The following is a 25,281-nucleotide window of genomic DNA, read 5'->3' on the forward strand; positions in this document are numbered from 1 at the left end:
CCTTTAATTGCGAAGTTTGTTCTGTTCATCTTCAGGTCTATTTCTGGGGTATTTAGGATGATTTGATAGTTCTGTAGTTATATTCATGGGACAAGGCAAGCCTAGGGTCCTCCTACTCCATCACCATCTTCCTTTCTCTCTGACTATTTACCCATTTATTTACCACTGGGTAACAAATTACAGTGAAGTTGAATCTTAGTGGGTATATATATTTAATAGAAGGATGTTGACAGATAATATACTTGAAGTGTTATATTTATTAAACAAAAATAAGTTATTTATTTTTAAGGATCAGTTTGTTTCTTATAATGTTGCACATTTCAAACAAATTCTTTTAAGATGTAAACCATCACATTTTTAATTAAAATTGAATAAGCTGTTAAAATTGCTACAGTGTATCACACCTAAGCTCTTCAGTATAATTTTAAGCAAATATGTATTTTAAGCAAATATGAGGAAGCACTAGAAACAGTCAAGGAAACAAGACTGTATTCATAGTGAAGTAAGCTAAAGACTCTGTCCTTTTTCTTCCTCATTCCCTATAGGAGTTACGCTACCAAGTGAAGGAATTTCTTAGCTCTCTGAGGCCACAAGTGCAACCCTCAATGATTGCTCTTGAGACTTCAGCTTTTGCAGGCAATCACGTCCAAATAAATTACAATAAAACCGCATGGTTTTGTTATTTTAACACCAAACTGAATGGTGGACTGAAATCAACATGTGAAAGAAAGTTAGACTCAAAATTTGTTCCCCTTCTAACAGAGTAGTGTCATTCTAGGTTTATTGATGCATTAATTTTCATAAAGTGCGGTAACAAAATAAATAAAGTGAAAAAGGTTTTGAAGATCTATATAGAACTCTGAGATTAAGATAAGTTACTGACCGTGTTCTTGATAGAATTTTAACTCTGTGGAAGCTATAACATACATTAAAAGCTCATTGATCCAAGTAACAAAATGATTCTTTTTCCCCCTTAGATCAATCTGCTATGAAGGTGTATATAATTATGAGAGCTGATAAGCCAAGATTAGATTAAAAGGAAAATTTATGTGCTATAGACTAAATCCAGATACGGTCAGGTGCTGAGCATTATTTCTGGCTTCAAAATAGGATGTATCTGTTTCATCATCTGGTTGGGGTATGAAAGGCATAGTCTGATGCTGCAGATTTTCCCAGTCCACATCACTGAAGAGACGATGACGTTTCAGCTCTTAGGATAAATATAAAACAAAATAGAGTATTATGACACCATTACCTAAATAAGTACTGTTTTACAGGAAGTAAGGGAAGATCTCACATATATCTTGCCCTTGTTTTGCTTCACACATATGTGTTTAATGTCTGTCTCTCTGGGCAACCATGTACTTCACAATGGCACACCTTATGTCATTTTGTATAACACTTGACACATGACAGGTGCTTGGCCTCTATTTGTCTAATGAGTGAATGAATGGTTTGCCTTAACAGAAGCCTATCTTTCTCATGCCTCCATATTCTCACACAATCCCTGACTTGACGGGACAAGAGCTTGGCCTGCTTCCTGCTCCCAGACACGGCTTCCACACCACTGGTCTTCATGATTAATGCTCTGCTTCTCATTCCAAGTCCTTGCTACCTGTTTCTATCTCTGCAATCCTCAGCACCACCTATTACCCTAAGTAACTCTGGTAAAAACCTCATCCTCCACTACCTTAATTTCTTCCCTATGCTCCACCCTTATCCTTCATGGTCATTTTAACACATACACTGATGATATTTGTGATACATTGTTTTCATGGTTCTTTCACTTCTTTGATTTCATTGACTTGTATCTCGACTACACGCCATTTTAGCTGTACGACTATATCTGGAATCTTTACTGCTTCACTTACAAGATCTCAACTGTACTCATCTGTTTAACTACGTTTTCAGTACCTGTCTTCTTTCCTAATTCCTTCTACCTACTAAAATGAAAACATGCTCTTTTGATCACACTCTGATACTTAGTTGCTAGACACAACCTCCCCTATCCTCAACCCTTCACTTTATAAGACAACAATAAAGATGTTGGCAAAAAAAATTAAGTGACAATTAAGGCATTTAATTAGTTAAAAAAACCAGCAACCAAATTTATGGAAATATTGGGAAAAGACTATACGGACATGAAAGAATTGTGTGTCTGTATTGGGAGTGATGGCTTGGGAAGTCAATATGTCTACAGGTTGGTTTTTCCCTAAACTAAAAGACTGGTAGGAAAACAATAAAAGAGCAAAAAGAATTTGTCTCTTAATTGTTCAATATAAATGTCTAAGCATGGATTAGAGTTACTTATAGGAGTAACTCTGACACTGTAATATCTGACTAATGTGATGCTTTATGACTCTCTCATCGTAACTATTTATTTAAACTGAACTCACAAAGGAATTCTAAGCCAGTGTAAGATTAACTCTACAAACAGCTGTTGCAACAACTGTTTCTAACTGAAGACTACTCCTGTCATCTGCTTCACTATGTAAACTGTTCATTAAACAAACAAACAAAAATCTGAAGTCATTGGTGAGAACGGTGTTCTTCTGTCTCTGCTTATTTTGTCCTTTGGGAAGCAAAATTACCCCAGTTGAGAACTCCTAAAGTAATTTTTAGACCTGAGCTTTCAAATGTCTGCACCCTCACTTTACATAGGATTTTCCTCAAATCCCACTTTTCACAGAGGTCTTCCTAACCACTCTACCTAGTAAATCTCTTGTCAACACTTTGTATCCACTCATTTGCTTTATCTTTCTTCTCAGTACTCACTGCTAGACGGCAGTATGTCATGGTTGTCTCTCATTACCTTTTGTCTTTCCCCTAGAGAGTAAGTTGTACAAGCACATGGATTTTGGTCTGGTTCATCCCTAGGATACCTCCAGCATCCATAGCAACATTGCCTGGCACCTGGAACTCACTCTATAGGATTTGTTAAATAAGTAAATAAACTGTTAATCTTATTAGAGGGAACACCTAGAAGCTGATACAAGTGACATATTTCTAAAGTTCATTTTTCGAAATACCTTAGCCACATGGAAATGCGCTTGGGGACTGTTTCGTTGTCTCTATGTATACTTTGTTAGAAAAGGGATTTTACTACAGAGGGGAGGGGGGTGGGGGAATGAGATAGACCGGTGATGGGTAGTAAGGAGGGCACATATTGCATGGTGCACTGGGTGTTATACAAAACTAATGAATCATCGAGCCTTACATCGAAAACCGGGGATGTACTGTATGGTGACTAACATAATATAATAAAAAATCATTATTAAAAAAAAATAATAAAAAAAAAATAAAAAAAAATAAAAAAAATAAATAAAAATAAATATCTAAATATAGAAAAGGGATTTTAAGGCAGCTGACATTAAATCTAATTTGAATCTAAATTAAAGCTAATTAGTTTTTCTATTTTTAAAATTGGAGCTTAATATACCCCTGCATTAGAAAAAACCATTGAATGGGTCACAAAAATACCAGATTTATCTTATTCGAGACAACCTTTCACCTGATACATTTGTCAGTCAATAATGGTATCAGAATGAAGTAGTAAGAAATTGTAGAGGAGAGTTTTGATAAAAAAAAAATTTCCTGTACTGGTTGATAAGTAACTTTATTAGGCTTTGAAAAAAAACCCAAGACACTGACAAGATAAGATTGCTTCAAGGTGCCTATTTGAGATTAATAAAATTCAGTGAGTGAATATCCCAGCCTGATGTGCTGAATTTTAATGCAGAATAAGGGCAAATATATCAATGCATATCTAGCAGGCAAAAATAAACTGAAGAACTTTTTAACCAATTTAGTAGTCAGATTATCTATACTATTGTACTAGAACCTGATATCATTATTACCATTCATCTTAAACAAATCAAGGGTAAGAGTTTATTAACACAAAACCTTACCTTTCATTCCAGCTCTCTTTGCATTATCACTAGTTAAAAGTATTTCTACTGCATTTTGAGCATTATCAGATAACTTTTCTTCACTTTCAGGCCAAGGGATATCTACAAATACAAATAGCTTGTTAATCATTGTTCAAATAATACACAGAGATAAACGCACTATCTTAATAGAAAAAGAATCACCTCTTTTCAGAATATTCTGGAATACTTGTTGTGGTGTTTCATCATTGAAAGGAGGAATTCCTGTTAGAAACTCAAACAAGCAAACTCCAAGTGCCCACCAGTCTACTGCAGGACCTGGAATTTAAGAGGGAGTAGTTGAACTTGCAAGCATTTTGTACAAATTTTTCATCAACTAAAACGTTAATACATGGATATTTGGACACAGTCAAGGCATTCATTTCCTAAGGCTTTCTTCTAGCTCCAATATGGTGCAAAAACCCAAATTATCTTCATTTCGGTAACATGGCAATTACTTTCCTTCTCTATTCTCCAAGAAGTTTAGATTAGCAATTAACACAGCTAGTCAAAGAAAAGTGAAAGCTATCTTTCTTTTGTCACTCACTAATAACTTCTGATATTCTGGATACTTACTTGTTCTAAATCCTAAAACACAATGAAGAAATACATTACTCTCTAAAATAGAGTACTTGTCAATTTCAAATCGGGGAGGGGGGAAACAATAACATTTAGATGATTTTGAACTCCACTTACTTCACATGGGTACGAGATGAAGTAGCAACATTTATACCGATTGGAGGACAGCCTGCTTAACAAGGGAAAGCCTTATAGTGTTTTAATGTCCCCTTACTCCTTTTAAAAACAGAGAGGGACAAATTAGTTTAACCAAAAATATTTACTTAAACTATGGCTTGAGGAGGTAATTTGGAGGTAAGTCTTAATAAATACATAAAACTGATTTCTAAATAAGATCTTTACTGGAAGCAGATGTTTCAAACAATTATTTTAAACATGACCTTATAATCTGGTTTATACTTTTGTTTAGTTCTGTGAAAAAGTATTTCCTAAGCAAAGGTTAATTTTAGTCAAAAAATGATTAACTTCAATATAAATTTAAAATAGGACTTCTAGTCTAGTACTAAACGTGCTTGAAAATTACTCCTTAAAATCAATTTCACGGGATGCCTGGGTGGCTCAGTCAGTTAAGCACCTGCCTTTGGCTTAGGTCATGATCCCAGGGTCCTGGGATCAAGCCCCATGTCGGGCTCCCTGCTCAGAGGGGAGTCTGCTTCTCCCTCTGCCTTTGTCCCTCTCACCTACTTGTGCTCTCTCTCTCTCTCTCGTTTGCTCTCTCTCTCTCTCAAGTAAATAAAAAAATCTGATAAAAAAATGAACTGCTATAAAATCAGTTTCATAAAATTCATTATTGAGGTTAAGCAACCGCCACCATTCCATTTTAAAACAAGTAGGAAAGCACTGTAAAATCTGCCATTAGGAAAACAACCGCATGCATTTAGAGTGCCTCTTCATTGCAAGCCACATAATCCCATCTTCCCTAAGGAACAAAGGATGCAAACAGTCTATAGATTTCTATTTCTATAAAAATCACTATAAAAAAACATACAAACCACCTCAGTTAGTAGACCTATAAGAGCTCTGAGGAAGAATAGATAGTATAACCAAGTAACAGAAAAGTAGGGGAGAAATCAGAAAAAAACATATATCTTCATTATTTTACTTAGGTTAGAAATTAGAACCCTTTTCCCAGCTCAGGCAAAATGTACTCATGTCAAAAACTTAAATGATTTCTCCATGGATATGTCACACATACCCATTTATTTGAGTCAAAGTCTAATAAGATCATATATGATGATAAATTGTAGCAATTATAATACATACCGTTAGCCAGAGAAATAGAACAAACTTGTTTTATTCTACTGGTTTTCTTTTTTTTTTTATATTATTATTTTTTTAAGATTTTATTTATTTATTTGACAGAGAGAGACAGCCAGCGAGAGAGGGAACACAAGCAGGGGGAGTGGGAGAGGAAGAAGCAGGCTCCTAGCCGAGGAGCCTGATGTGGGGCTCGATCCCAGAACGCCGGGATCATGCCCTGAGCCGAAGACAGACGCTTAACAACTGCGCCACCCAGGCGCCCCTACACTACTGGTTTTCTAATACAAAACCCCCATGTGTAATTTGTACACTGATACTGTTATGCCTTTCTGTTTTCTAATAATGATGGAGTTAAATGGGTAGAAAAATTCAAACCCTTTTGTCAGTGCTGATTTTAATATTTTTTATTAAAATAGCCTATTTTCTGGGTTGCAATAAAAAGTCTGTATCTTTACTCTCTGCCACCTTTAAAAGTTATTTAAAAAATGCCACATGCCTACATTTGTTTTCATATAGAACATTCTCTCTGGATGTCCTACTGCTCAGAAGACAGAATATATAGTTCATTTCGTATTTCCTAAGTAAGATGAAAGGGGAAAAAAATTTTTATGCAATGTGATCTAGTTATACTTTGACAAGTTTAATTTGCTTTGCCGTATTACTTTATAGAGAAGCTCACTCACCAGAAGGCAGAAATCCTGCAGGTAAGAAAAAAGTAGTTAGGTACATTGTATTAAACTCATGAGTTCATTCTCACGTCATTCACCGAACTAGAGCTTAAATATTATGCCAGACACAAGGGACACAAAGATAAATAAGAAAGAAAGCTTTTTCCAAGGAGAAAACAACCTGCTCCAGGTGAGATAAAACAGAGAATTCTGACACAATGTTAAGAGAAATGAAATAAAAATCGGCACAAGAAGCCATGGGAAACTCTGGCCAGAGTTCCTAAGTAACTGGCAGAGGGGGGAGACCACGGAGGGCTCAGAGAAATCTTAGCTGTCCTCAGCATGATGTTTAGAAACAGAGAGGTCAATACAAGAAACAAAGGTGCTATGGAGACTGCCCTTGAGGCCTGGGATTTGGGGAAAGAGGTATAAAGCAGTGATTTTTCCTTTTAAATTATAAATTGCTTTGTACTGGAACCCTGGGTGGCTCAGTTGGTTAAGTGTCTGTCTCTTGATCTCAGCTCAGGTCTTGATCACCAAGTCGTGAGTTCAAGCCCTGCACTGGGCTCTGTGCCGGGTGTGGAGCCTACTTTAAAAAAATTTCTTTGTATTATTTGTTCTTTTAAGACCTGTGTACCAAATATTTTATAGAAAATGAAAATCTTAAAATAAATCAATAGATAGCTGAGGTAACTAGATGTCCCATTAAAATAGTGGTAAGATCCTAAAAAGCAAATGTTTATATGTGAAGCTTACCTTTATACTGTATCCTAAGTAGAGAAAATGTATATTATAGGAAATGAGCTGGCAAACCTGTGACTTAGCACCAAGGGACACTATAAAAATCAGTTAAGTGCCCAGGGGAACTTAGTTGCTTTGGCTAATAAAGGGGAATTTGAAATGTGTCTCAACACTGTAGAGATTATTAACAGTGTTTGTGAGCGCTACCATGGAATCCTCCTGGAGTGCTGTGTAGAAGGGAGACCGAGACTCTCGTCTTAAGAAATTTTCTTAAGCTTTTGTGGTGGAGAAAAATATAATAACATAGGTAAAATGACATAAGCTTTAAACAGTTTCTAATAAAGTGACAGGGACGTGAAAAATGACTTCTCCATAATTGACCAATGGATGCTTTGTGAAAGAGGTAACATTTGAACTGAGGATGAAATGAGAAGAAATTTGATGGGAAGAGGATTGGGTTCTGGCTTTTTTCAACTAACCAAAATACTTGCACAAAATATGGAAAACCTGAAAATAAATGTGTTTAAGAAGTGGAATGGGAACATAAGACCTATAATGAAATTCTTTGAATCCACCAGGGGCTCGATCGTAGACTACCCAGATTCCGGAACTATGTGTGTGAAATATGTTTTTGTTGTTTATAAAAGAAAGAGAGATTCCTTGAAAGACAAGGCTAGTATAAGAGCTTAGAGCCTCGATGCCATGATCAGTAATTTGGATTTTATTTTGCAGTTAGGAAGGAGCCAACGTGGTTTTCAAGGAGAGGAGTAGAATGACTGACCACTTTGTGTCTTAAGAGGGAAAATCTGGGGGCGCCTGGGTGGCACAGCGGTTAAGCGTCTGCCTTCGGCTCAGGGCGTGATCCCGGCATTATGGGATCGAGCCCCACATCAGGCTCTTCCGCTATGAGCCTGCTTCTTCCTCTCCCACTCCCCCTGCTTGTGTTCCCTCTCTCGCTGGCTGTCTCTATCTCTGTCGAATAAATAAGCAAAATCTTTAAAAAAAAAAAAAGAGGGAAAATCTGGTGGCAGTGATTATAGACAATAGGATGAAATTGATGGCCTAGGAAGAGAGCTAGTAAATGAATGAAAGGGAAAGAGGAGGTTCTTACAGAGGATAGTGGCAGAGATGAAAAGGTGAGAAGAAATTCTGCAGGGACAGAATTGACTGGATTTAAATGCCTGAAGGTAGAGACATTGTCTGTGTCATCACGAAAAAGGCAGAATTGAGAGAGGGAATAGCGGAAGAGCAAGCTGGACATGTCCCGTTTCGAAACACAGCACTTGAATCACCAGTTTAGGGCTGAGTAGGTACTTTGGCTGTGTGTATGCTGCCTAGACAAAGTCAGGATTAGACACAGATATTTGGGAAGCATCGAAAAGGATGTGACTGCTGAAGTCATGGGAGAGATGAGATTAACAGGAAGCAGGGGTAGGGAAAAAAGGGAGAGGGCCTGATCATGAAGAATTTCCATATATTGAAGAGCTCAGGAGTTAGTAACAGAGGTAAGAGGAAGGAAACAGAGAAGAGTCTGGTAGATATGACAAGCCTGACATCACTGATGACCATTAATAAAAAGGTGCCAGTTAGGGGCACCTGGCTGGCTCCGTCCCTAGAGTGCGTGACTCTTGATCTTAGGGTTGTGAGTTCGATCCTCATGTTGGGTGTAGAGATTACTTACAAATAGAAATCTTAAAAAAAAAAAAAGTCAGCTAAATGGTAGGGATAACAATTAGATTGCCAGAGCAAAAATAATCAGGCGAAGGAAAGAGGCAACGTTTGAGAAGGGAGGTGGTGGGGAAAGACAAGGGTGGAATCTTATTTGCAGGCTAAGGAGAAAAGGCAGCATAGAAATAAAAATAGAAGGGGTATGTGTGTGGCGGGGGAAGATGACACAGTCGATCACCAAAGGAACCCAGGGAATAGGGAAGTAACTGAAAAGATCAAGAAGGTGATCGCATTATGGACTGAATTATATCCCCCTGAAGAGACATGTTCAAGTCTTAACCCTGAGCTCCTCTGAGTGTGCCATTTGGAAGTACAGTCCTTGCAGATATAATTAGGTAGGTTAAGATGAGTCACCCTAGAGTAGGATGAGCCCCTAATCCAAAATGACTGGTGTCCTTATAAAAACATAGCCATGTGACCATGGAGACACAGGGAAAATAACACCATGAAGATGGATGGTTCGAGTGAGGCCGCTGCAAGCCAAGGGTTGCAGGCAAACCAACAGAAGCTGGGAGGGCCAAGGCCATTTCCCTACAGGTTTCAGAGGGAGCATGGTCCTGTCAATGCCTTGATTCCAGACTTCCAGCTTCCAGAACTGTCAGACAATAAATTCCTATTGTTCTGAACCATCCAGTTTGTGGCTCTTGATTACAGTAGCCCTAGGAAACCAATACAGTTCATTTCAGAAGGTAGGAAGGGAAAATTCTTCAGAGAGAGAAGGGGGAAAAAAGAGGCTAGGTAAAAATGCCACCCTGGGTTCCTCTGCTGCATCCCGAAGATGGCTCGTTTCTGGCTTGACCCTTGTGGTTTGGGAATAAGTGAGGGTGAGCTCTAAACAGGAATGTGCTGCTGCAGACTGAACAGAAGTTTTGGCTCAACTTTGTATTCCTGAGCCAAAGCTGGAACAAACCTGAGGAGACATTTTGAACTAAGATAACAGAGCAGGTGGACAGTAGGGCTTCTCTGGATCACTGAGACTGAATGGGAAGGCAAAGAACAAATGTCTTCTTTTACCATAAGAAATGCCATATTTACGAGAAAAGAATATCACATGAGTTCATTTTCTTTTACTCTAGGCAATCCAAATACCAAAGAAATTTAAAACAATTTTACCACAAGAGAAAATGTAGTGATAGAGAACACTTCAGAAACTCAAGACATGGAAGCCTTACCATGGGCCCTGCCTAGTAACAGCTCAGGTGCGAGGTAATCTGGGGTTCCAAGAATCCGCCCATCATCCACTGGGGCTGCCCCTCGCCTCACACTCTTTGGAGTTCGGTATGGAGTTCCTGATTTGACTTGATTTGGGGTCTGCTAATTTAAAAAGAGTTTACAATAAATATCTTCATTCCTTTTACAGTGAACAGAAATGCTAAAACAAAAGCAAAGACATACTCAAATTCTTGAACAGTTTTGAAAATGGGCTCATTACCAACTATAATTTCGAATAGTCCTGATATCTGGTGAAATTAAATAGCTTAGATAAGACAAATTATTTCAATAAGATCTAGATATGCAAGAAAGAATGAAAAAATTCATAAGAAAAATTTCTTTCTTCGTAGCATGGATTAATATAAACCTAAGAATGGTCACTGAGGGATGTTGTGGCTGACAAATGATTGAATTATTGGGACAACACATCAGCTGGAACTAAATATAAATAACTTCTTGTGCTAATTGGTATTTAAGTTTTAAAGATATTTCGTGGCCTCACAAGGACTCTGTGAAACCAGCGGGACAGGTGTTAGTGTATTCTACAGAGAGATAAACAGAGGCTCTGAGGAAAAGGGACTTCTAAGTCACTCAGGAAGTTCTGAATAGAAAACCCCAACTCTTGTGACCCTAATTCAGGGTTTGTACTTTCAATCTTATGTCATCTGTTCAAAAAAAAAAAAAAAAAAAAAGAAAAAAAAATGAAACTTTGGGTTTATTAAGATAAAGGTTTAGAAAATAAAAACAACATAAGATTTGAAATATGCATTTTCCAACTATTTTCTATAAAGAAAAGAGATAATCTATGAAGGTCCTTAAAAGGGAGTAAGATAGAGTGAACCTTAATATTGTATCTTAAGAGTTGCTGTTGTTAAGTGAAAATATGTGACTATAAATATGTAAACATGTGATTGAAAATATGTGCGAGTCTAGGGGCGCCTGGGTGGCTCAGTCGGTTAAGCGGCTGCCTTTGGCTCAGGTCATGATCCCGGGGTCCTGGGATCGAGCCCTGAATCGGGCTCCCTGCTCAATGGGGAGTCTGCTCCTCCCTCTCCCTCTGCCCCTTCCCGCCGCTCTTGCATGTGTGCACTCTCTCAAATAAATAAATAAAATCTTAAAAGAAAAAAAGAAAATATGTGAAAGTTAGAGAGCAAATGAAGGTGCTATAGGTAAGAATAATAAAATTGCTACCAGCTTTACATTTCTGCGTCAAAACCTCCAACAATCCATAGATTCCCAACCAGCAGAACAGAAAATCCCAGTCTAGGTGAGAGGCAAGTATCTCGCCTTCATAGTTTATTGTTATAAAATCTAACGACAAAGTGTTAAAAAGTTAGAACGTACCTGATATGGTATATAGGATGTTCCTTTTTGATTAGGGGTTATAGCCATGGGATATGAACCGCTATAAACACAGGAAATATCCATTGCATCTAAAGAGGTAAGGCTCATTTTGGATGGTTCTGAGTTATTGGACGCATTGATATGACTGTTAAAACTTCGAAAAGCTACAGCATTTCTTTTAGATAAGGTTAATGTTTTCAACACCTCCGAAGATGGAGCTAACATTTTTTGGCTACTGTCTTGGACAGCAGGATTCTCATCACCTTTTGGCAGGATATTTTCTTGCCAGGTGGGTGATACGGTAAGTAGGTCTTCGATGTTTGATTCTTCGAAAGAGGATTCTTTGATGCTTTTATCTGGATCCAAGGACTGCCTTTCTAATGAACTTTCCATGACAGAAATTCCAGGAAAAGATGAATCGGAGTCCATACAAATACTTTTAGAAGCTCTCTCGTCGTCGGAACATAGAAGACTAGAACTTAGGAGGTCCCTCTTGTTATTCTTGTCACAATCCTCCTCCAGTTCACACAGAAGGTTTTTTGCTATCATTGGGACAGGAGATTTTTCTGGGGTTTGTGGTTTATCAATGAAAGAATTGACCATGTTCTCCTTATTGGCACAGTCACTTTGCTGACCTCCACATACCGATAGCTTCAGGTCTTGGACTTCAGTTGTTAAGCCTGTCCTTTGATTTATATAACCATCGCTCATTGCATTTCTAGGCTTATGCTCTATACAGTTTTTTTTATGCTGTATGATGTTCTGACAAGGACTAGAGTCAACTAACTCAAAATTTCTTTTAAAACCTCTTTTCCCAAGGTGCTCTTCAGTCGCATCACCAGAATCCACAGCCCACTGATCTGACTGGTGAAAACCAGACTGTGCTGTGTCAGTGGCCACATGAATATTATTTATATCCAGTTCTCTTGCTTCCCAAGAAACTTCTCCAGGGAAGCATTTCTTAGCCAGGTTTACACAAGAGCTTCCAGGCTCAGGAATGGTACTGCTGTTACGAATGGGAGAAACGGCTAACTCAAGATCCTTTTTATTGAAACCTTTGGTCTCGATGGCATCCCTTGAGTTTGTACATGAAGGCTTTTCTATTATATTCCAACTCATGACTGTATAGCCCAGCGCATTGTCACTTTCCTGAGAGGAAAAACACTTTTTTAGTTGTATAAAACTGAGATTCTTGAAACTTTTAAAACCTCTGTTGACTTAGGTGGAATAAATGACCCCATAAACTACTACACCACCTATTCCCACTTTCCACTGGAACAAAAGAACAATGATAACAGAGAACTAAAAAGCAATATAAACAATTAAAGCATGTTTTTATATACATTTTGAGTGAAACACTAGTCTAAAATTCAAATAAACTATTCTCTAATATGTATAACTTAATATGTATTTGTATAATATGTATTTGATATTCCATAATACATATTTGATACATGTTCGTTAACTAGGACAAATTAATAGGCAACATTTTTAGGCAAAATCAAGGATAAGGCTTTATTATGTATATATCTGCTTTGCAATAGGGGTATCGATGATTCTGTTTCAAATTACAAAATGCATAGGACTTAAAACATAGTTAATGGAAAATTATAGACAAAAATTTTGTTAATGTAAACACGTGTCACTTCGTACAAGTATGATAAAACCAAGCTGATAAAGATGAAGCTAAATTAATCATAATTTATCATTAAAACCCCAAGATAACAGGAATTAAAATCCACTGTCAACAAGATGAAATGACGATGCATTAATAACAAAGCACTTTTCTTTAAATCTTTTTGAATTCCAACTATCTGCAGGTGCTTTTGTGTGATCAGAGCTTTGTTCAGAGTATCATAAATTGGTGCATGGTAATCAGGATTTTTATAAGATTCCTCAATAAGAGTGTGTCTCCCATAAACTCTAATACTGCCTATTTTTGGTATGTGAAAATCAAACTTCATTAACTTACTTAGTAATAATAAGGAGTGATTAGTCATGAACAAGAATAACAGAAATCCCTAAATTACAGCTCATAGATCTGCAGGCACAGATCATCCAGGGATTTGCACAGGGTTTATCAGAGTTCCCTTGTGGTCCATTGTCACTCCCTGATCATAACTTGAGAAGCACTGCTATAATCCAATCATTGCATTCCCCACGGATTAGGAAGTGGTAGGGAAGAAGGTAAAGCTCTGTATGGTTTGAAATATTATACAATATGCTTTCTTGAACAGGGAGGAGGTGAAATAACAGTATTAGGAAAGGAAATCTGTTTATCCGGCAGCGTGTATTACCTGTAGAACAGCCTATAAGAGAAGGAAAAAAGATCGAGAAACACTGCCTTGACTAAAAAATAATCTGACCTTTCTTCTAGAACATAAAATCCAACAATGAAGAAAATCGTATTACTGAGAATAAGGAGTAAAGACAATCCAGATTATTTACTCAAACAGAAGGTTTATTCTTTGTGTATTACCATTATTCTAATCTAACATTTTTTTATCTGCACTCTATTAAGGAAACTTTATTATAATTTAAAGCTTTAGTTCCTTTCAGCTTTAATGCTTACTAGCTTTAATAGCTTAAAAAAGGCAAAAGCAGAATATAGTAACTTTAAGTAACTCCATTCACTTAGCAAGCAAATGTCCTTAGAATAAATACTTTTAAAGGCACACCTACATTACCTTGTGGTCTAAAAGTTATTTCTGATCTGGAAGAGTTACTGTTCTATTAAAAGAGAAACTGGAAGAATATGGTATAGAAGGAAGTAGTATAAGTTTTTAAATAATACAAAAAAAAAAAAGTGCAGTAAGCTAGTGTCTGTGTCATGGTAAGGAATTAAAAAAAAAAGCCCATCTAAATGCCTCTAAGCCAAATATTTACTATCATTTTTCTGCAAGCTCATTATATATATTAATCATGAATAATTCTGCATTTGAATGAAAAATGAAATATTTAAAAATAATTTGACAGAATATACAGGGAAATGAAGACTACCTTGACTGCCGTTCATGTAACGGTTTCATTTCCTTACAGAATTTACATGGAAAAGTATTAAGTGTCTCCATCGTTAATATGACATATGCAACAGGCTGGGGTTCAGTTAAATGTCACTCTAACCTGGCAGTCCTTCTCCCATCTGGGACTGCTGTGGCACTCAGACTCCACACTGGATACGAAGGTGTGGGACTGGCTGCTGGCACTGGAGGTCGCCAGCCTTCTCCTGGACTGCAGGAGATGAGAAGTTAGGCACTTCACGGGCATCCCGGGATTGGGGGCAACTGTTTCAAGACCTGTAGGGGAGAAAAAATATTGGAACTTATGTCACATCTTTCTGAGTTCCTCACGGAACGTGAATCTTTCCAGATAATTAGGCAAAGTATTAAGTATCGTATATATCAGAGCTCTGTCTGTGTAAACGTTACCCAATCCGCCAGGATGGCTCAGGTGTTTTGGACCTACAAGTAGTGTCGTGAACGTTTAGGAAAAAGAAAACAACCCTCAATATTCACAAGTGAAAATCATGACAAAAGAGCTAAGGTGTAATTAGGAGGAAATCCATTATCCACTTTGAAACTCTTCTTGATAAAGGAGCATTATTGATATGCTGTATCCAGATATGATATAAGATTGGAATGTGACTAAATTTACTCAGTTCAATTTGTATTTAATTAAAACCATAGCTTTAGGAGTGCCCGGGTGGCACAATCAGTTAAGGGTCTTACTCTTGGTTTCTGTTCAGATCGTGATCTCAAGTGGTGAGATCGAGTCTCGCATCAGGCTCCATACTTAGCACGGAGTCTTCTTGAGATGCTCTCTCCCTCTCCCTGCCCCTCCTGCCTGTGCTCTCTCTCTCTCTCTCAAATAAAAAATACAGTTTTACTCTCATGTTGAGGTTTATGTGATCACAAATGTGAATTTTTCACAGCCATAAGGGTTTTTTTTTATACTACTGGGTAATACAAGTAACAATGAATTGGCTAACAGCAAGCCAGTACAAGAAAGCAGCCTCACCTACACAGTACGTGTTTGTTAATCATATAACGATGATAAAAACTGTTGTTCCTGAACTTATGAGTCAAAATAGGCAATCATACTTTTACTAAAGATCATAACATGTGCATATATAGATTTTCTATGTATATAAAAAAGATATGTAGATCTTGTTTTTTCTTTCCCAAAGAGGGTGAACACATGACTTTAATCTCAAGTAAATTCTTACAGTTTTTTGATTTAACGAATCTTGGAACTTTAAAACTAGAAGTAGGATTTCAATAGCCATCTAAAAAAACTTTATTTTTGGTACGTAAACCCTCTCAATGAAATTCCTGAAACTCACTGGACACTGACCTTGATATCTGACTAAACTGCTCAGCTTGCCTTCCCCTAGCAATGTGGAAATTTGTGTCTACCCCAATGCCATGTGCATACTACATATTTGCTGAAGAGTTCATTCTGGATCAGTGATATGATCAGACCATTCCTTTCTTTAGAACTTTTGTGTTTTTGTTTGTGTGGTTTTTTTTTTTTTTTTAAGATTTTATTTATTTGTTTGACAGAGAGAGAGAGAGCACAAGCAGGGGCAGAGGGAGAGGGAGAAGCAGGCCCCTCACTGAGCAGGGAGCGCAATGCAGAACTCAATCCCAGGACCCTGGAATCATGACCTGAGCCGAAGACAGACACTTAACCATCTTATTCATCCAGGTGCCCCTCTTTGGAACTTTTGATGACTCTCCTTTTTGTACAGCTTAAATTCTAGGTTCCCTGTAATGACACTTGATCCTTCCCCATCTACTTGTTAAGCTTCCTTCCCCATTGCACATGCTTCCCATTCTCATATAACACATATAGTCCCCATTGTCTGAAAATGGAATACTTTCAAGTGTCTGTGACTTTGTTCACACCTGTATCTGAAATGCCCTTTTCCGATACACTTGGAGCTGTTGCTATATCTTTATTGAGAACCATTCCTGATTTTCCCAGTTAGCATTTAACACTGTCTGTGTTGTATCACAGTATCCTTCTTACGATTTTATTTTAGCGGATTGCTATTGTTATCCCTTTACACATGTAATCAACACAGAATTACAAGTTCTTCTCAGGCAAGAACCTCTCTTATTCATCTTGAGATCCACTCGGTGACCAGCACAGTGTCTTACCCTGATTGACTTCTGAGTAGATTAAAAAAATGACTAAGGGAGATGCAATTATTTTCACTTAAGAGTAAGGTGGCAGTAAAATCTGCATATTCTGTATTTTAGTAGTTTTGTATTTATGAAAGCTATATATGTTTTGCAGCCATTTTGATTTCCATAGAAGTGATTTTGACAGAAGAAATAAGACTCAATGACCTTGGAAGAAAGGGTCAGTGGACAGAAAATTGTAGTTGCAATTAGGACTTGGCTTATCCACTTACTAGTGTGTAACTAAACATTTTAAAGCATTAATTTTCTCATTTGTAAGTGAGATATCCTGGATATGTACAGATTTGAGGACCAAATTCAAAATGAGGTAACGTCTATGAAAACATGAAAGCCTAACTGCTCTTCAAAGCATCATTATGCACATTCCCAAGATGAAGAACATTGAGCGCAGAGAACTAAATCACCCACCATTGCTAGTTATAAAAGGTGAAGTTAAGTGTTATAAAATGTCCCATTCTCTTCCTCTACTACTTAACTTGTTTTTTATTGTGTGCCAATGAAAAATATATCTTTACTTCAACTATTTTATTTCAAAATCTTTTGGAAATAATTTTATAAAAACACAAAATATTATAGGTACTACATCTTCTCTATATAAGATTTCTATAGACCCAGTACAGTGAAATTTACCCACGGATCATTCTAATACCAAGCTAATTGAAGAATATCTCATTAGCTAGGTATTTTATTCTACTGACTTAAAGATCTACCACAGGGGCGCCTGGCTGGTTCAGTCAGTAGAGCATATGACTCTTTTTTTTTTTTTTTTAATGATTTTTTATTATATTATGTTAGTCACCATACAGTACATCCCCGGTTAGAGCATATGACTCTTGATCTTGGGATTGTAAGTTCTAGCCCCATGTCGCGTATAGAGGCTACTTGAAATAAAATATTTATTTAAAAAAAAATATCTGCAACGGTCTGTGTCAGAGATGGCATTTACATGAGGAAATAAAGGAATGCCACAGACCGTTCAAGAATTTGTATTTCAAACCTATATTAGAAATTAAAAAATTAAAAAACATTTTGTTCCTTAAAAGACACATGTAATGGAATAAACTACCTTTTTTTTTTTTATACTCACATGAGTTTAGTAGTTTGCTAGAATAAGGAGTCGTATCCCTGTGATCTATAGACATAGGACAAACTTGTCCTTGAGAAAGCTGCGATGTTTCAGATACATGGGTTGAAAGAATATTTGCAGAGTCTTTGTTTTTTTCTGTAACTGGTGTGAACTATTGAAGAGAGAAAAACAAAAACAAAGCTAAGATTTACCTCCACAAAAACACCACCTAAATCCATAGACTGTTATACCACCTAAGTAGACAATGTTAAAGTAACTCAACATGCTTGATATTTAAATTTATTTTGAACATTTATTTTAAAAAAGGATTTAAAAATTTAAATGGTAATCACAAAAGGGCATGTTATGTGACTTTTTTCTAATCAAATACTTACAAATCCCAAAGAGCTGATGAGAGATAACACTTGTCCTGGGGTTCTTGAATAATCTTGTCTAGGTTTAGCCATTGATGGTGTTGTAAGGATATCCATCATATTGATATCTATATATGGAAAGAAAAGTATATGAAATTCTTTAAAAACTTCTATGTCATTGACTTACTAGTCAATAATCATCTGTTCTGAACTTTGTCCCCTTTCCACATTAACATTACCTATAACACTGGCTTGTGTAAGACAAATGTATCCAGAGAAGTCACCATGCCACAGAATAAATATATACAACCAAGCAGACAGAGAAAGACACATACTGTATGATCTCTATTATATACGGAATCTTACAAAACAAAACTAAGCTCACAGGTACAGAGAACAGATTGGTGGATGCCAGAGGCAAGGGTGGGGGATAGGAGAAATGGATGAAAGGGGTAAAAAAAAAAAAAAAAAAAAAAAAAGATACATATTTCCCTATTAAAAAAAAAAAGCAACTGATTGAAATCATTAAACTTTGATAGAACAGAGTTTTGCTCTGGAATGAATAGAACACAGTGTAATGACCCAAATTAGGGAGTACTCAGTAACTAAACAAGAGTATTATCTTACTGGCAACAAAATAATTCTTGGTAAATCAAATACTAGAAAAGGATGTGGTAAGAAAAATTAAGAAAGGAATATTAGGAATATAAATTAAATTTCAATATCACAATCTTTTTAAGGAATTAGTACAAATTATGGGCTCCCCTGTTAACTAACATGAGCAAGTGCAGGTCAAGATAGAAACTGATCCAGAATTTTTATCAGTTTCAGTGCATAACTTTATAAAATAATTCAACATTCACACAGGTGTACTGTTTTCTTTAGATATCAAAAATGGTGGGCGTCTGGCTGCCTCAGGCTATAGAGCGTGCGACTTGATCTCCAGGTCATGAGTTAGAGCCCCACGTTGGGTATAGAGATTACTTTAAAAATTAATTAAAGTAATCACGCCCCCTGCCAAATGGTAGGTAAAGTGTAATATTCTATGTGGTATAAGACTTTTTTTAAAAAAAGATTTTATTTTTAATTAATTTCTTTTTTTTTTTTTTTTTTTTAAAGATTTTATTTATTTGACAGAGAGAGAGAGACAGCGAGAGAGGGAACACAAGCAGGGGGAGTGGGAGAGGAAGAAGCAGGCTCATAGCGGGGGAGCCTGATGTGGGGCTCGATCCCATCACGCTGGGATCACGCCCTGAGCCGAAGGCAGACGCTTAACGACTGCGCCACCCAGGCGCCCCTATTTTTAATTAATTTCTACACCCAATGTGGGGCTTGAATTCATAACCCAGATATCAGTATCCTCCACCAACTGAGTCAGCCAGGGGCCCTCCTATGTGAAATCAGACAATTTAAAGGTAAACTGGAAATTTGAACTTAACAAATTTTATTTATACCACACATTGATGAAGCAGTAAGGACTAACAGGTAACAATAAACATCTTAAGGAATATTTTATAAATTAGGGGTGCCTGGGCGGCTCAAATGGCTGCGACTCTTGATTTTGGCTCAGGTGGTGGTCTCGGAGGTGTGGGGTTAGCCCCCCCTTTGGGCTCCAAGCTCAGCTGGGTGTCTGCCTCTCTCCCTCTGCCCCTCCTCTTGTTCATGTGGCCTCGCTCTCTCTCTCTCAAATAAAAATAAATAAATGTTTTTAAAAAAGAATCTTTTATAAATTAAATGTTAAAAATATTATGGCAGTGATTTCTTGGATAGGATCCCAAAGGCACAGGCAAAAAGCAAAAATAGACAAGCGGGGCTATGTCAAACTTAAAAACTTCTGCATATCAAAGGAGACAACAGAATGAAAAGAACCTACAGAAGGGGAGGAAATATCTGCAAATCAGTTATCTGATAAGGGGTTAATGTACAGAATATATAAAGGACTACAACCCAACAATAAAAAAAATTATCTAACTAAAAAGTGGACAAAGGATTTGGACAGATTATTATACAAATGGCCATTATACAAATGGCCAACATGGTTATGAAAAGATGCTCAACATTAGTAATCAATAGAAAAAGGCAAATCAAAACTATATATTATCTCATACCCATTAGGATGGCTAGTAACAAAAAACAGAAAATAAGTAGTGTTGGCAAGAATGTGGAGAAATTGGAGCCCTTGTACATTGCTGGCAGGAATGTTAAACAGTGCAGTCACTATGAAAAACACAATGGAGGCTCCTCAAAAAATTAAAAATAAAATTACTGTATGACCCAGGCATTCCACTACTGGGTATGTAAGGGTCTCTAAGAGATATTTATACACTCACGTTCATTGCGCTATTCACAATAGCCAGGCGGTAGAAGCAACCCAAATGTCTACTGACACACAAATGAATAAAAAAAGTGGCATAGATATGTATAATGGAATGTTACTCAGCCTTTAAAAAGAAGGAAATCCTGTTACATGCTGCAATATGGATGAATCTTGAGGACATTAAGCTAAGTGATATAAGTCGATCACAAAACGACAAACACTCTATGATTCTACTTATATGAGGTACCTAAAGTACTCAAACTCACAGATACAGAAAATAGAATTGTGGCTGGGAGGAGGGGAAATCAGGGTATAGTGTTTCAGTTTTGCAAGATGAAAAAGTTTTAGAGATCTGTTGCACAACAATGTGGATATAGTTAATACTACTGAACTGTACACTTTTTAAAAATGGTAAATTTTATATAATGAATTATTTAGCACTATTGAAAAAAAAAAAAGAAAAACCAAATTCAGAATCTGTATACTTAAAAGATGTTTGTCCTAACTATGTATACTAATATAAATGTAGAATGATTTGGGAGGCAAACTATATTTTATTTATTTTTATTTTTTATGTAAGCTACCTACTTAGTGTGGGAATTGAACACATGACCCCGAGATCAAGAGTTGCATGCTCTACCAGCTGAGCCAGCCAGGTTCCCCATGGGAGCCAAATTTTATTTTATTTTATTTTATTTTATTTTATTTTATTTTATTTTATTTTATTTTATTTATTTATTTTTTTAAAATTTTATTTGTTTACTTGACAGAGAGAGAGGGAGAGACAGGGAGAGAGAGCAGGAGCAGGGAGAGGGGCAGAGGAAGAAGCAGACTCCCCACTGAGCAGGGAGCCCAACTTGGGGCTCTATCCCATGACCCCGGGATCATGACCCGAGTGGAAGGCAGATGCTTAAGAGACTGAGCCACCCAGGTGACCCAGAAGCCAAATTTTAAATAAATCATCAGATAGGAAAAAAATAAAATAAAAAATATTAAACTGTTATATCACCATAACACAAAATTTATCTGATTTATGACTTTTTCCAATATCTTATCTAAAACCCAGGGAGTTAGATTTGCCTCACAATTAGAAAATATTTAGATTTTAGAAAGGTAATGTGATAAATATATAGTGGGTTTTTTAGGTTTTTTTTTTTTTTAATTGAGGTATGACACACAATTTTACGTTAGTTTCAGGTGCACAACCTAGTGATTCAACAACTCTGTACGTTATGCTGTGCTCACCACAAGTGTAGCTACCGTCTGTCACCATACAATACTGTTACAATATTATTATCTATATTCGCTATCCTGTAGTTTACATCCCCATGACTTATTCATTCCATAAATGGAATCCTGTGTCTCTCACTCCCTTTCACCCATTTCGCCCTTTTGCTTCTTCTCCCCCACAAGTTTGTTCTCTGTATTAATGGGTCTGTCTCCACTTTTTTTGTTTGTCTGCTTTGTTTTTTAGATTCCATGATAGAAGTGAAGTCTTATGGTACTTGTCTTTCTGACTTGTTTCACTTAGCATAATACCCTCTAGGTCTGTCCATGTTGTCACATATGGCAAGACCTCATTCTTTTTTATGGCTGAGTAATAATCTCGTGTGTGTGTGTGCACGTGTGCACACGCCATATCTTCTTTATCCATTCATCTATTGATGGACACTTGGGTTGTTGCTTCCTTATCACGATTATTGGAAATACTGCTGCAATCAACATAAGGATGTACATTATCCTTTCAAATCAGTATTTTTGTTTTCTTTGAGTAAATATCCAGTATACTGTATAGTAAGGAACATCCCTAGTGGCATCTCATCTAGCCACCTGTACTCAAATATTATTATTACTGCTGTGAAGAATCTAAGTAGTTATGTGACATGGGATTAGTAAAAACCGTAAATAGCCCACATCAGCTCAGGTCAGATTTTATCAAACTAAATGAAAAACCTTAGGTATTCAAAACTTTTTGAAATTTGTACTTGCAGATAAAGAATTATAGATCTGTATTTATTTTCAAATAATTATAATCCCGTGGTTTATAATTTATAAGCCCAATTTTGTGGTCTCCTGTTCATTTATTTCTATCCGCTACCATTTTAATAGATAATACAATATGCTACCAAGTCCATAAGCTCTCAAGTATCTGTGTTTCTATGATAAACTTAAGTAATTTCTAGTTTCTCCCTATTAGAAACAATTCTCCTACAAAATTTTATTCTTGTATTTTGTTCTCTTGAGCTATTTCTTTAGAATAAATCCCAAGACAGAGTAAGTAGGTCAAAAGAATTAAACTCTTTTGTTTCTTAAAACACAGTGGTAGATATCCGTTGGAAAGCACTGTGCTAATTTACAATGTTTCTGGAAAAACTAACCGTGCTTTTGCAGTCTTATTAATTTTGGATCTTCAGTTCTCTCTCTCTCTCTCTTTAATTTTGCCTAGCTTAACACTGTGAAATGATTCATTTGTTATTTTTTAAATTAGCATTGCTTTCATTGCCAGTAGTGAAATTAACAGACTACCATATACATGTGTGTGTATGTGTGTGTGAATTGTGTTCAGTTTCTTTGCCCCTCGTTTATCAAGTTCTTGGTGGTGGTCCTGTCAGTGGGAATAAGTTCTGTAGGTATTACTGTTCATCATGTTATAGTTATTTTAGTCATTGTACTGATGTTTAATTGGTCAAACCAGTTTCAGCAGAGACAAAAAGTCAGAAAAACAGAAATTGTGAGTTCCTCTTTGAAAATCCAAAGATCTTTGAGTGCCCTTGATGATTTTGGAATGATTATTTTCATTTCTCATCTTTTTTTTTTTTTCATTTTTCATCTCCAATTGAAAGGAAATACCATTATATCTTTCTAGTCTTTTTTTGAACAAATAATCATCAAATTTTAGCATTATAAACTAACAAAATAGTGTAAGTTAATAGCATGTAGTTGTAGGGTTTTTAAAAAGGTACTTACCTGCTATTTTTCTTACCTCTATTCAAAGTAACTTTGGAAAGGCCAAAATCTGTTAGTTTAATATGACCTTCATTAGAAATAAGCATATTGTCTGGTTTCAAATCCCTGTACACATAAACAACAAACAGCAGATAATTAAAAAAGAGCTAATGTTGATGTTAGAATTAGCAGAGAAAAACCCAGAAAGTTACAGAAGAATCAAACCCTATTTATTTTCTCTAAAATAAGGTACTTATTGTTGGCTTTGAGAGTGCAAAAAACAACTCTCGAAAGTAAATAATCTTCTGTATATTTGAACCTACGAGAAAGTTAACTGATTTAATACTAGATTATCTTTGGCATTATTCATTAGATAGTCCATTACAACAAATAAACCTCATTAGATAAAATAAACCTCAAGCCACACCAAAATCATATTTACCTCTTTCATGGAGGGTAAGATTAAGCCTTAATAGAGAAGAGCCACTTAGAACATGACTTTCTTTGTACAGAGAAAAACACTGCAAGTCAGTTGGAATTATAAAATATAGCACTTTTGTATGATGGTAGGGGAGTGGAAAAAAGATTCAATATTCTTCACAACAAAATGGTGTACCCATGCTCAAAGCAACATATTAAAAACACAGGGAGGAGAGAAGAAAGAAGAGTTGATGGAATTTCTCCTTTTTTTTTTTAACTTAGTGCTTTCATTAATTTTTTTAAAGATTTTATTTATTTATGAGAGAGGGAGAGAACATCAGCCAGGGGAGGGACAGAGAGGAAGGGAGAAGCAGACTCCCCGATGAGCAGGGAGCCTGACAATGAGCTCCATCCCAGGACCCTGAGATCATGACCTGAGCTGAAGGCGGATGCTTAACAGACTGAGCCATCCAGGAGCCCCAAGTTGATGGAATTTCTAAACTCACACAAGTTACTACCAAACTTTAGATAACCCAGATACATGGGCAAATGATTATGCAAATATTTCAAACTCAAATATTTAATACATAATTTGATTATTTGTGCTTTTAAGTAATAGTTTGTAGAAAAGTCAGTCTTTACCTGTGGATGATTCCATGTCTGTGAAGATAGTCTAGAGCCAAAGCTACTTCAGAAATATATTTCACGGCCATCTCTTCATCAAAATAACCATATATATGTAGGAGAGACTTGACATCTCCACCAATAAGATATTCCATTACCTACCAAAAAGGAGTATAAATGTTACAAAATAAAAACAATATGATTACTTCAAAAACATTGAGTACTATAGTTATATATTTTTAGCATGGTTCTGTAACAGACACATTTTCTTGATCTCACTTGGTGCACATTAATACCAAGTTTGCTCATGTTGCCATATAGTTTTTTAAAATTGAATTTAAACTGTTTAATCTGAATAAAAATTCAGACTTACAGAGAAGGTATAAGAACAGTCCCATATACTCTTCATCTAGATTCACCCATTGTGAGCATTTTGCCCATTTGCTTTCTTCCTCTCCACACATATGAATATAAAATAAATGTTTGTTAATAACATAACTGTTACAGAATAAACAAAGGAACACAATTATTAACATAAAGATCTTAAACCCACGATTTTTATTGACTAAGCAGTTTAAAAAATGTGGCAACATTAAGAACTGATATTTATAGCTTTAAAGTTATTGCTAAATAACTGGAGAATTGGGGGCGCCTGGGTGGCTCAGTCGTTAAGCGTCTGCCTTCAGCTCAGGGCATGATCCTAGCTTTCTGGGATTGGGCCCCGCATCGGGCTCCCTGCTCAGTGGGAAGCCTGCTTCTCCCTCTCCCATTCCCCCTGCTTGTGTTCCCTCTCTCACTGCCTCTGTCAAATAAATAAAATCTTAAGAAAAAAAATAACTGGAGAATAAAGTTGAAGAGGTCATGACCTG

At 36.4% G+C, this 25,281-nt stretch overlaps 1 protein-coding gene across 2 annotated transcripts in view; it reads right to left on the reverse strand.

The window, feature by feature from the left end:
* Positions 1-207: 207 nt before the first annotated feature.
* The window catches only part of MASTL (microtubule associated serine/threonine kinase like), a 33,688-nt gene continuing 8,614 nt past the window's right edge, over positions 208-25,281 (reverse strand). The window contains exons 3-12 of one of the 2 annotated variants that reach the window (XM_045775377.2): positions 24,431-24,570; positions 23,406-23,494; positions 18,127-18,233; positions 17,753-17,903; positions 14,582-14,754; positions 11,459-12,607; positions 10,075-10,213; positions 4,092-4,205; positions 3,909-4,010; positions 208-1,210 (exon numbers count right to left, since the gene is read on the reverse strand). In XM_045775377.2, coding sequence (XP_045631333.2) covers positions 1,053-1,210; positions 3,909-4,010; positions 4,092-4,205; positions 10,075-10,213; positions 11,459-12,607; positions 14,582-14,754; positions 17,753-17,903; positions 18,127-18,233; positions 23,406-23,494; positions 24,431-24,570 — 2,322 coding nt within the window. In that variant the 3' untranslated portion in view covers positions 208-1,052. Of the gene's footprint in view, positions 1,211-3,908; positions 4,011-4,091; positions 4,206-10,074; positions 10,217-11,458; positions 12,608-14,581; positions 14,755-17,752; positions 17,904-18,126; positions 18,234-23,405; positions 23,495-24,430; positions 24,571-25,281 lie in introns of both variants that reach the window. The other variant, XM_045775376.2, reaches the window with a different exon arrangement.

Source organism: Ursus americanus, chromosome 31 (genome assembly GCF_024610735.1).
Source record: "Ursus americanus isolate L20-20 chromosome 31, mUrsAme1.1.p, whole genome shotgun sequence".
NCBI classification, from domain to species: domain Eukaryota; kingdom Metazoa; phylum Chordata; class Mammalia; order Carnivora; family Ursidae; genus Ursus; species Ursus americanus.